Raw genomic sequence first — 13758 nt, 5'->3', positions numbered from 1 at the left:
CATTAGATCAAATGGAATTAAAAAATATATACAGAACACTCCACCCAAAAGTAACAGAAATAGACATTCAATCACACATGGAACACTCCCCATAGTAAGTTATTTGTCAGGCCACAAAACAAGTCTGAATAAATTTAGTAAGACTGAAATCAAGCATCTTTTCCAACAACAATGGTATGAAACTAGAAAGCAATTACAAGAAGAAAACTAGAAAATTCAAATATGTGGATATTAAACAATATGTTACTAAACAACTAATGGTTCAAAGCAAACAAAAGAGAAATCAAGAAATAGTCTTGAAACAAACGAAAATGGAAATACAACATACCAAGACTTACAGGATGCAGCAAAAGCAGCTCTAAGAGGGATGTTCATAGCAATAAACAGTACACTACATTAAGAAATAAGATCTCAAAAAAAATTAACTCTACTAAGCCCAAGATTAATAGAAGGAAGAAAATAACAATTATTAGAACAGAAATAAATGAAATAGAGACTGAAAAGACAATAGGAAAACATTAGTGAACTAAAACTTACTTATTGAAAAGATAAAATCCCTGTGCCCTCTTTCTCACTACTCTCATTAATTTCAATAAGCATAATTATGTTATCACACTATCCTCCAATTATCTTAACTTCCTACCAACTTTCCACCTTTTTTTCTCTCTAGTATATTCTAAATAATTACTTCTAATCAAGTTTCATTAATTCTCTTCTTAGTCATGTATAAATTTGCTATCAAATCTACCTTTTAAATTTAATTTTCATTTTTCTTTTCTATGAATTCTATTTTTTTTCATGCCTGTAATATACCTTTTTGTAGTTTCCTATACCATTAAGATATTTCCAAGCTTGTCTTTTACTTCTTTAAAACATGGTAACCATGCCAAAATGTGTGTTCAAGAAATCCAGTTTCTGAGGTCTTTAGAGATTACTTTTTACTGTGCCTTCTTTCTCCTGGTTCTCTATTATGGTACCATGTTTCTTTAATGCTTGATTATCTTTGACTCCAAAAGAGGATGCTTTCCTCCAAAAGAAAATCTGCATTTGCTTCTGTTAAGTGCCTAGGTTATTATTATTCTGGAACCAATTCAAACTAAATTTAAAGTTTGAGGTTTCTTTGGCCACCCAGGTTGAGAATTTTGGCAGCAATTCCACATGAGAGATAGCCTGTGGTTTACTAATTCACAATGAAAGGTTTTTCTGGTTTTCTTTTTTCCTTCTCTTTCTTCTCCTATGCTCTGATCAAGGCAATTGTCCCTGTAATCTCATGAAAGTAGGAAAAATAAGATGTAGGGGAGGAGGACAATTTCACTTTGGGTTCACCTTTACCCAAAGGGTTTACACTTAGAGGTCATAGTTTAATGTGGAGAGTGGGCATTAAACTTCTGATCTTGGAAAGACCTGAACTTTGACTACTTTCCTCTTCATTCCAGGGGGCCATCAAAATTGCTCAAAGATTCCTGATCAGCAAAGGCCTTCAAGGCAAAAGCAGCTTCAAATGTTGATCTTAATTCTCTGGAATTTACCTGTAATTTCTCTCTCTGTCAGCTTTTTGATGCCTTTAGGACTTTTTGTTTATATTCTCTTCAAATAATGTAACTGTCATCAATAAAAGAATGGTTCAAACAACTTGGCTTGTCATTACCAGAATCAGAAGCCCTATACTTTATTAACACTCTTGAACTGGTTAATAGAATAAATGAATGAATGTATGACTTACAAATTAAATAGGTAAGTCACCTCACATCCAATCATCTGACCTCTCTTAACATCAGTTTCATCATTCATTAAGTAAAAAGACTGAACTAAATTATCTCTATGATTCTTTACTGTTTTAAAATATCAAGATCTATCCATACATATACAGTGTCACCTTTCAAATTTGGATTATAGCAGCTCATTTAATAACTGTGTCAAATTATGTTTCATGTTACTTATTAACAGGCTCTATTTGTGGTAGTCAGATGAGCAAAGTTTTCTCATATTACAACTCCAAAATAACAGTAAATGAGACTCACTTGTAATCCAAGAGGTCCCTTCTCCATCTTCTCAAACCCTAGAGCCAAGATACAATCTGCCACACCTTGGAAGAAAATGTAATTGTTTTGAAAAATTAAATTTCCAGACACACAAAAAGTACCATTAAATACTTCAAGTAAGTGTCAACTTATATAAAATGGAAAAAGATGTTATAATCCTTAAAAATATTTAATAAGTGAAAAATTACAGAGAAAATTCTTATATGCTTCTAGATAAGTGGAAAAATCAAGGAAGTGTTTAATCTTCATTAGATTTTCAGTATTAATAAAACTTTTGATTAATGTGGAAATATGTTTCAGTAAAGAACAAATATAAATAGCTGTTTTGAATTTTAAAACTTTAAAGAAGGATCCTGATCAAAATCTCTACAGAAATAAACAAGTGGGACTATATCAAACTAAAAAGCTTCTGTACAACAAAGGAAGCCCTCAATAAAACAAAATCACAACCTACTATTTGGAAGAATATATTTGAAAAAAATATATCTGACAAGGGGCTAATATCCAAAATATATGAAGAACTCATACAACTTAATACCAAAAAAAAATAATAATCCAATTAAAAAATGGGCAGAAGACCTAAATATTTTTCTAAAGGAAACATACAGGTGGCCAAAAGACACATGAAAAGATGGTCAAATCATATGGTCACCAAAAAACTTATACACAAATGTTTATAGCAGTATTATTCATAGTAGCCGAAAACCAGAAACAACCCAAATGTCCAATCAACTGATAAGCGCATAAAGAAAGGTAGTATCTCTACACTGGAATATTATCTGGCCACTAAAAAAGAACAAAGTCTTAACAATATGTTATATAATGGACAAACTGTGAAAACATTATACTAAGTGAAAGAAGCTACAAAAGGCTATATATTATATGATTATATTTATTTAATGTTCAGAATAGTAAATTAGTGATTACCAGGGGGCTGAGAAGGGGGGAAAATGGAGAGTGGCTGCCAAGGGTTACAAGGTTCTTTTGGGGGGAGATAAAAATGTTCTAAAATTACATAATGAAGACAGTTGCATAAAGCTGTAAATATACTAAAAAACACTGAATTGTTAATCTCAAGGGGTGAATTTTATGGTACATAAATCACATCTCAATGAAGTTATTTTTTTTTAAAGATAATACATTATGAAGCAATTCCACTGATAATCATGTGGCAAAATGATGAAAGGGGAGCAGTAACCCCACATCTACTTAAGTACACTAGACAGACAAGCACTCCTCACCTCCCTGAATCAGCTGCTGGGCCATAAACAATGCAGTAGAGCCAGTAGAACAGTTATTGTTGACATTGATTATAGGAATTCCAGTCAGTCCCAAACTATGATAGATAGCCCTCTGCCCACAGGTAGAGTCACCTGTATAGAAAAAGAAACAAAATTTAATATCTGCAACATGGGAATTATAGTGCTGTAATGCAACATAGTACTACATTATGGCTTTTTCAGAATTATGCCTTTGCCTAGCATATACATGGACACAACAATAAATAAACTACTGCTATCTCACTGAAAAACAGTTTTAGCATTAAGCATCCTCCAGTGTGCAAATATAAAAATTCTCAAAACACAGAATATATGTGTACTTTCTTTGCATACTGCAGAGGTGGGAAAGCAGAGAAATGACCAAGTAATAGCAAACAATTCAATCCGGCCAGGGCTACATGATAAAGGAAGCAATATTTCATTTATACTGTCAGATAAAAATCTTAAAACCAATACCAATTGATTAAAAGGATGTAATTTTCTTTTCATAGAAATGTTATGCAAACTTCAAAAAGTTTAAAAGATCCTGCATGCCATGGTATTCCAGAAAAATACTGATCCTAGCTGAATACACATTTGACTTCCTTTCCCAAGTAAAACGGCCACCGAGGCAGACAAGCTAGAGAATATCATAGGAACATCTGAAGGTATAGACTCTCCAGGAGTCTTCAGGGAAAACAGAAAGGTTCAGGAACTTCTTTTTAATAAATACATTGTGCATCTATTCGACCTAGTAAATTTCCTTTTGAGAATTCTCTTGATATCTTGAAATCTCAATTAAATAATTATTGATAGGCATAAAGATTCATCTATGGTAATGTTTACTACATCCTCTTATGGTAACTAGAAATCAGAAATAATTTTAAATGTCCAAGAACAGGAGTATCATTACTACAACTTAATAAAGTAGTAAATCCCCAAGACTAGAATATCATGCAATCATTAAAAATGCTGGGAAAAAAATGGGAACATTCTAAATGTCCAATTAAGAAAAGGTGGATTAAATAAATTATTATAAATGTACTCAATGGAACACTGTGCTATCATTAAAAAAAAAAAAGACCAAAGAAGCTCTTTATGATACAATTTGGAACAGTCACCAAGAACCAAGTTAAAAAAAAAAAATATATATATATATATATATATATATATATATATACACAACATAATGTGTATATTATGCTACCATGTGTGTAGTGTGTAACAAAAGAAAGAGGAAATGGGAATTTACACACTCCCAAATACTTGTCTGTATACTCATAAGTTACCTCTGGAAAGATAACACTAGAACTTAGTGAAATTAATTGTCTAAGGGAAGGGAGCCATTGAGACAGGAAAACAGGAATAAGAGTGAGACATTCTACTATATAACCATCTACCTTTTGTATCTTTGTAAATATTTAATCTATTCCAAAAAAAATATTTAATTGGAAAATGTTAATGATGGTATAAAAGAAGATTTAATGACATGAAAAATAATGAACATAGTAAAATAAGAAAGCAGGTTAGCAAGAAGTATTAGACTAGGACTGTATTTTCTTGAAGAGAAAATTGTGCATGCATGTGTGGTGAAATAAAATGAAATTTTTGTTGCTAATGGTAGTCTCGCAAGCAAGGCTAATATGCAGTGTGGGTAAAATTGTAATATTTCCAGAATCTCTTGCCTGGCCTTGGTGTATCTCCACATTATTCGATGTTTCCAAAGGGTGGAGAGAAGTACGCATCTCCATAACAATAGGTGATTACAAGATGGATGGAGGCCAAGCTCCACCTGGGCCAGAGAGGTTTGGTGGGGCCTTCACAGCCTGGTCAGAAGACACAGACAAGCAGGAGCAGACGACTGCTTGTACACAATAAATGCGTTTCTCCCACTTTATTTCTCCCTTTGACTGATTTCGGCTTTAAAGATTTATTTGCCCCAGGCTGCAGGTTGTAGAGGCCCCGAGTCAATGTGGACAACTCATGCTGTGCTGTGAAGGTGCCATTTTCGCCTTTGTCTACAAGACTGCCAAACCCTCTCATCCATGACCAAGAAGAGAAACAGCCTGGAATGCTCAAAGAAGATGAGTTGAAGAGTTTTGCTTTCACATCCTTGGTAGAATTATTTAGGAAAATGAGTAACAATCCTAATCTATGCCTCCTCTCACACAAAGCATCAGAATGTGCACAGTATGTTCTTTTAAGACACTAACCAACTGTATCATTGCCACACTGCTTAATGTACTGATAAATGTAACCTCTTTCCTACAGGTATCTCCTGTAATAATAAGGTATATAAGCTGTTCTTGGACAAAGGGCTTAGGAACAATTTACTCAAATTCTCCCAGGTCATAGTCCTCAGTAAGACTCTAAATAAACTCCATCTCTCCTAATAAAATAGCCATGTTGAATATTCACACCCATTCAAAGTCACTGAATGACATGAATATGAACACACCAAAAAATTAATAGTAAAAATCTTTGGATAATGGGATTACAACTGACTTATTTTATCTTGTGCTTTTCTGTGTTTCCTTTTTTTTGCAAACAATTAGTATATATTATTTTCTTAATCAGATAAAAGTTTAATGGAAAAATTGATTAGATTTAAAAAGTCCATATATAAATTTTAAGACAACAAAGAACAAAAATTTATCTTCTGAACAATAATTATCTTTACATGGTAGAACTATAAGTAATTTTTTTAAAGATAAAAATGTTTTTTAATCTATCTCATTTTGGCAATACAATAATGGCAAAAATAAATGCATTAAGCAGAAGAGAAATCAAGGAATTATAACAGGAAAACAAATCTCTGGGTTTAAAGTTTAACACTAACATTAACTTGAAAATGAACCCCCAAAACTTGGTAACCACTAAGAGGTGGCAGTTTTTTTGTTTTTCTTTTCTGAGTCTCAGGGGTCAGAGATAACCCAGAAAGCTGATTTTGCAGAACCCAAGACGTCCTGCCCCCAGGGTCCTGAGAAGGAACTGGTAAGAAAAACAAAAAGCAATTGAATCATCACGAGAGTGTCTTCTTGGGTCCTTGAAAGTTGATACTTTGTGTGTCTGGTCACAGCCTCTCTCCCAAGGTTTCCCCTTTAAAAGCCCTAACCGCTTGTGCATTGGGGGGACAGTGGTTCTTTAAGGCACAGTAAACTATTCCTTTTCTTTTCTCAAAACCTTGTGATTGTGTTTTGTGATTTGACTTCTATGACAAGGACTGGTTTTCAGTAACAAATTTTGGCAAGCAAGCCAGAAGGGTCTATGCACCCTGGCAGTGTGGGTCCCCTCCTGCTGACTTCCAACAGACAGCACAGGGGGCCATGGTGGCATACCAGTGCCCCTGTTCACGATGTCGGTGGGGAGTACGGGCCGCCAGGGAGACTGTGTGAGCCCCCAGCCAGCAGCCACCTCCCCAAGGAGGAGGCAGGGACAGTCTCAGCAGCTGCCAGAACACTGTTCGCTCTGGGAGGAGTTCCCCTCCCTTAGGAGGACCTGACTATCTGTGCTTGAAATCGTTAAGGCAAGTGTAGAGAACATGAGAGTTCCTGGTCCGCTTGCTCACTGCCCAAGCATGGGCAACACGTTATTATTGGCTCTATCTAAAGAGCTCCACAAGAGCAGAGGCTGGAGGGGTGGCAGCACCGAGGACAGAGGCTGTAGGGGCAGAGAGGCCCAGAGGCAGAGACCTGCTTGCAGCATGCAGACTCGCTCTGAGGTGGACAGGAGTCTAGCGCTACCAACCTGCCACCATGAGAATAAAGCCGGGCATAAACCCTGTCGCCCCACGAACGTTCCATTGTTTTTTCTTGGTCTCACTGTATCCATAGTGAACTCGCCTGGGGCTGAAATCCTCAGTCAGGACAATAGGAAACAGCCTTTGGAGCAGCTGCCACCCCTTAGCCAGTGGGGGAAGCCTCCAGGGTGTACGCCGAGACCCCTGATTCCGCACTTTTGGGGAGGTGTCCTCCCATTTGGCTCTGTGAAGGGCGTTTGTGGTGCCAGCTGGCATGGAAATCAGGGTTAAGTGAGACGAGAGATTTCTGAACCTTTTGATTCCCTTTTGTATGAGAGGAAATAGTTCCCATTTGATTTCTGGGCCTTGGGTTTTTAATTTAAATGTGGTGGTGGATTCCTCTGGGACTTGTTTTCTTTTTGTTACTTGCCTGCTTGTGTTCCTGTGAACCATCTGCCCCTTCTGGGAAATCTTTGATCGTCCGTGTTGGGTGTAGCTCTTTGTGTCACTTGCTAAATGCTTGTCTTGAGAATGCGAGGCACCGTGTATTTAACCATCTGAGAGTCCTCTGGGATGTATTCTAGCTGAATGGTCAATTTATAGCTATAAGGGGTTGACTAAAAAGAAAATTATCTTGTTTAACACTGGGTGGCCAATGTATGTGCTTGAATGTGAAGAAAAGCCCTTAAATAGGAACTTTATAACTATTTTGAAATTGGAATTATTTTGTCAAAGATCTGGTAAGTGGGATGAAATTCCTGATGTTCAAGCTTTCATGAAGCTCCACAGTACGGATTCTGCAAAAGCAGGCTCTAAATTGATGGTGCAAGGAAAACAGAAGGTACAGGCATGTGAAGATTCTAAAACTCTTGAAGAAAAGGTTGATGACGAAGTTACTAGTATAAATCTCATGAACCTCTTTAATCCTAATCTGTTTGGGTCCCAGCCACCAGCTACAATTTATCCTCTGCTGCTCATACATCCGCCTTTGCCTGCAGAGGGGACCCCATTGGGGAGGAAGCAGCTCCTGAGGACCTGCACCCACCAGGCTATGACTCGGGTACAAGAAATGGTCTCTCTACTTTAAAGATCTGGCAGGGTACCCCATTTAGCCAGCAAGCCCCCACTTCTGGGACAGGTCAATTTCCTTTGCATTAAAACCTGATAGGGGAAATAAATCAGCAGGGACAACCAGCAGGGTATTATTGGACTTAAAGTTCGTTTTCTAGGTCAGATTTGCTGAATTGGAAGAACTCCAATCTAATCTGTAGAGGGGATCCCCAGAAGATAGGTGAACTTTTTATGACGATTTTTGCTACTCACTGCCCTACCTGGGTGGGTGTGCAGGCATTACTTAATACATTGTTAATTGCAGATGAGGCTTCTTATAATATGTAAGACAAAAGAGGAAGCTCAGCGCCTGCATGATTAGGACCCAAACCAGACTCCAAATCCTGCGGGAGCAATGCCCATTATAGAGCCTAATGGGGACCCCAGTGCACTGGCTGGGAGAGCTCTCCTAAATTGTTACAGGAGATGCATTTTGGCTGGCCTCTGCAAGGGGGGGGTCCCAAAGTACAATAAATTCAACAAAAGCCAGATGAAGATCCCTAAGAATTTTTAGGACAAGTCTATAAAAGTTATAAGAAATATACTGATGCAGATCCTAAAGCCCCTGAAAACTTATCAGTGGTCAATATGACTTTTATCAGACAAAGTGTACCAGATACTTGTAAGAAATTACAGCAAGTAGACAGGGCAATTGGAATGAATCCTCCTCAGTGAGCTGATGTTGCTTTCAGGGTTTCTAATGCTAGAGAGGAAAAGAAATTGAACCCAATGTACATCCAGTTGGCTTTACAACCTCTGGGTTTTTGAAAGCCCCAAAGGGTGGAGACAGAAAGGGACATCCTACAGTTAAAGAAAAAAAAAATCAGTGTGCTTATTGCTTGGAGGAAGGCCACTGGAAGAAGAACTGCCCAAAGTTACAAGGGACCAGGGAGAGAAAACCTCCTCCAGTTAAGACAAATGGCAACCAGAACCCCAGACTCAGATGACAAGTGAAGGGGCCGGGGAACATTCGACCTGGACAGCTTCCTTCCAATTTCTCCACAGGAACCCAGGGAACAACAGACAGAGGGGACACAACTGATTTAATAGATACAAGAGCTACCTATTCAGTTTTAAATGCAAAATTAGCTTCGTTCAGCAAAGACTCAGCAACTGTAGCAGAAGTGACTGGACAACCTCAGATGAGACCATTACTACAACCTTTGGAGTGCCAACTAGGAGAACAAAAGTCAAGGCACAACTTCTTACATAAGCCTTATTGTCCTATACCTCTCCTAGGACAAGACTTGCTTTGTAAGTTAAAAGCCCAAATAATGTCCTTGCCCGAAGAACAAACAGCTCTATCTACAGGTCCCTCCTGAACAAGGTGTGCACCTGCAGTGTTTGCTCACTACAGGACGGCAGAAAAATGAAGATGCCTTTCCTCTGGAGCTCTATGGGAGAGTGAGTCTGCCCAGATGGGATCCCTGGGTGAGCTTTAAACACTGTGCCTATAGAGATACCTTTAAAAGAAGAGGCTCGACATCCCCAGAAGCAGTATCCTCTAAAGAAGGAGATTTTACAGGGAATTCAACCTATTTTGGCAAAATTTTTGGACATGGTTTGATTCGATGCAGCCATGCTGGTCTCCCAACATTCAGCCACACTGGTCTCTCCAATTCTTCCTGTGAAAAGCCTCACAACAATGAATACAGGTTTGTACAAGACTTGAGGGCCATTAATGATATTATTAATGATATATCATATATCACCATGTAATTACAATAATAAATGATGTACAAGACATACATCCCACTGGACCAAACCCATAAACCCTCCTGACAGCAGTCCGGGAGATTACAGGTGGTTCCCAGTGTTGGACTTAAAGGATGCATTCTTTAGCATTCCCTTGAAGGAGGAGTCCCAACTACTATTTGCCTTTGAACAGCAAGATCCTGAGACTAAAGTTACTCCTCAGTACTGGTGGACTGGACTGCCACAGGGACTTAAGAACTCTCCCACTTCATTCAGTGAAATCCTGGCAAAAGACTTGAGGATCTTACAATTAGATCAGGGCATTCTGTTACAATATGTGGATGATCTGCTTATAGCAAGCCCAATTTTGAACATTGTTTGGCTAATCCTATTTTAGTTTTAAATCATTTGGCTACATGTGGCTATCAGGTGTCACCACACAAGGGTCAAATTTGTAAATAGCAAGTGACTTACTTGAGTTTCCAATTGAGTAAAGGGACCCAGACCCTTATGACAAACAGCAAACAAGTCAAATTAACTCTTAAAATCCAGGGGAACAGATGGCAGCTGAGAGGATTACTTGAAATGGCCCATTTTTGTCGTATCTGGATCCCTAATTTTGGACTTACTGCAAAATCTCTATATGAAGCTTTAAAAGGCTCAGGTGTGGAACCTCTGATTTGGACAAAATAATGTCAAAATGCATTCAAAATCCTTAAACAAAAACTGAGGCCCCCTGCTTTACACCTACCTGACCTTAAAAAGGAATTCAAACTCTATGTGCATGAAAAACAAGGAATGGGACTCAGAGTGGTGATACGAATGGTGGGTCATGTGCCACAACTGGAACATACTGTGAGGGGCTGGCCTCCCTGTCCATGAGCAGTCGCTGCTCCCTGTGACTTACTGCAGGAAGCAGGAAAGTTCACTTTGCGTCAGCCTATTTGCAGTCCATGCTCCACATCAGGTCCTAGCTTTGTGAGAACAAAAAGGAGGCTACTAGCTGACAGTAGGGGAGCTAGTGAAGTATCAGGCCATCCTTCCTGACAACCCCAGTGTGAAATTAAAGACTGTGTCTACCCTAAACTCTGCCACTCTAACCATTACAGCATAATTGTTTGGAAATTTTAGAGACTGTCTTTTCCAGCCAAATGGATATCATTGACCAGCGCTGGCCCAAGCCAGATTGGGAATGGTTTACCAATGGAAGCAGCTTCGTGGAAAATGGACACTGAAAGGGTGGTTACATGGTGGTCACAGCAGAGCAGGTAACAGAGGCAGTGGTACTGCCACATGGAACCTCAGCTCAAAAGGCAGAATTGATCACCCTGACTTGAACCTTCCAATTGTCCAGTGGAGTGAAGGTAAATATTTATATAGACTCTGTGTGTTCATGATCATGCATGCCCATGAGTAGTTTGGAAAGAAAGAGGGTTGCTAACAGCAGGAAATAAAGACATAAAATATGCAACTGAAACACAAGCTTTGTTGCAGGCAGTGGCCGAACCTGAACAGGTGGCCATTATGCACTGTCCAGGACACCAAAAATTGGAGAGCTATATGACTGGGGGAAACCAGACACTGATAAAGCTGCAAAGAAAGCAGCCTTTTTAGGGGCCCTGCTACCTCATTTAGATTTGGACAGGTTCAAACCCCATTATACAGAAGATGAAAAGAGGACTAAAGAGTGGGGTTTTGATCCATAGGATGAAAATACGAATTGGAAGTTGAACTCCCATGGACTAATACTGCTGCCAGAAACCCTGGTCACACCCTAATGAGACAATTTCAGGATGGTGCTCATTGTGGACAAGATGCCCTGATAGAATCTGGAAGATTGGCAAGTTGATTTCACCCAAATGCCTAGAACAATAGGGAACTTCAGCTTTGGCTAGCTTTGGTTGATACCTTTTCAGGCTGGGTAGAAATTTCCTGCAAGAACAGAAAAAACCACTGAGGTGGTACAAGACCTCCTCAAGGAAATAAGTCCTAGATATGGATTCCTATCATCCTTACAAAGTGATAAAAGACCATCCTTTGTCTCAGAAGTAAGTCAACAAGTAAGTAAAGCTTTACAAATAGAATGGAAACTGCCTGCCTCATGGAAGCCACAATCAATGGGAAAAAAGGATAAGATGGACCATACTCAGAAGAAAACTATTGCTAAACTGTGCCAGGAAACTAGTCTGAAATGGGATAAGGTATTGCTGCTTGCCCTGCTCAGGATCAGCGTGGCTCCTAGAAGCAGGCTTAAACTTATTTTATATGAAATAATATATGGGAGACCCTTCCTAGCATCATGAGGTAAGTTTTCTACTTTACCAATATTGGAAGAAAATAGGATAAGGCAGGACATTCAGCAAATAGGTCAAACATTAACTACAGTTCGTAAGTTCGCTTCTTCCAGGTTGCCTCTTCCCCTTGATGTCTCTTTACATCCCTTCCAACCTAGAGATCGTGTCCTACTAAAAATGTGGAGAGAACAAGGACCTGAACAGCAATGGAGGGAACATGGGAGGAACCCTATGACGTGCTCCTGACTACCCACACCTCTCTGTAGTTGGCAGGAGTAAAGCCATGGATACATTATACCAGAGGAAAAAACACCCTGAAGAAATGGTGGAACAGACAGATCAGTGGACCAGCCATCCTTTAAAAGACCTAAAATATCTCTTTAAAAGAATGTCTTAAAAAGTATTGTTTATTTGCTAATTATATCTATTGCTCTCTCCTTTCTTCAGGGTAGAAGGACAGTATTTTAGTCTGTACCACCTGACTGACTGTTGGATATGCCTCCCGAGAGCCCATTTGGTGGCACAGCACAGCGCTCCTTTAGAACATCTGGTCATGAATTCCTCTGCAGTTCCTGAAAGAGGCTCGTATTCCATTCCACACGTTTTGCTCATTCCCTTATGTATTGAGTGAGAATAGCTCATTTCCCCATGGAATACATGAATAATTTATCTTGTTTCACTACACCTTTAACTTATAGAACTTAACCCCAATCTATTTTAAGGGGAAAAGGACAGGTATTTTTGCTCCTATAGCTTTCCACATATATCTGCCTGAACCTAAAGAGGCCTTATCTATGTGTGCTCAAAACAGTGTCTCATTTCTGGTTCCCAAATCATATCATATTCATGACCTGTTACTCTCATACTCAACCTGGATGGAACAGGTGGCCTTGACAACAGGATAGATGGTATCAGATCCCAATAAGAATAATTCAGTTTATTTTTGTGCCCCTGCAGGGCATGTTTTTGTATGTAGACAGGCAGAGTCACTTGGGCCTCTGATTGTATCAGATGCACTTCTACTTGTATGCAATGCCTTCTAGCAACATTATTTACCCCTTTCTCCATTCATTCTTCTAATGAAACTAAACCTTGGGCTAGTTGTCTCAAGCTTTTTATCAGAATAGCTCGAGACCTCCCTGGAGAAATTCCCAATGGGGATGCATGTTTCTCTGGCTATTCCCTCCTACCCTGGTGGGCTGTGGCCACACATCAACATGGACTGAGGAATCTTTCTCACACCTTGATAATCTTGACTAATGACACTGCTACATCACTTGCAAACTCACAGAAATCACTTGATTCTTTAGTCAAAGTAGTATTCAATTATATAATGGCACTAGATTATATATTGGCTGAACAAAGAGGAGTCTGTGCTCTAGCAAATAATCTTGTTGTACATATATTAACTCTTCTTCTCAGGTTGAAACTAGCATTGAAAGGATTTGCCAACAAGCTACTTGGCTACAGTATTCTTTAGGTCACCACACTCCATTTTTAGGAGGACAGGAACAGAAGATTGGTTTTCTGGTTTGTCTTTCTGGATCCCCAGCAGCTTTAAGTCCATACTTTTAGGGATATTTAAATTCATGATAATCTTACTGCCAATTTTGGATTCA

At 38.9% G+C, this 13758-nt stretch overlaps 1 protein-coding gene across 1 annotated transcript in view; it reads right to left on the bottom strand.

Moving 5' to 3' along the window:
• The window catches only part of SCP2 (sterol carrier protein 2), a 130489-nt gene that overhangs the window by 106227 nt on the left and 10504 nt on the right, over positions 1 to 13758 (bottom strand). Inside the window, exons 4-5 of the mRNA XM_037021795.2 lie at positions 3284 to 3415; positions 2022 to 2086 (exon numbers count right to left, since the gene is read on the bottom strand). Coding sequence (XP_036877690.1) covers positions 2022 to 2086; positions 3284 to 3415 — 197 coding nt within the window. The remainder of the gene's footprint in view (positions 1 to 2021; positions 2087 to 3283; positions 3416 to 13758) is intronic.

This window comes from Manis javanica, chromosome 4, assembly GCF_040802235.1.
Source record: "Manis javanica isolate MJ-LG chromosome 4, MJ_LKY, whole genome shotgun sequence".
Lineage (NCBI taxonomy): Eukaryota > Metazoa > Chordata > Mammalia > Pholidota > Manidae > Manis > Manis javanica.
Note: the sequence above shows the minus strand (reverse complement) of the source record. Positions and strands in the feature narration are given on the sequence as shown.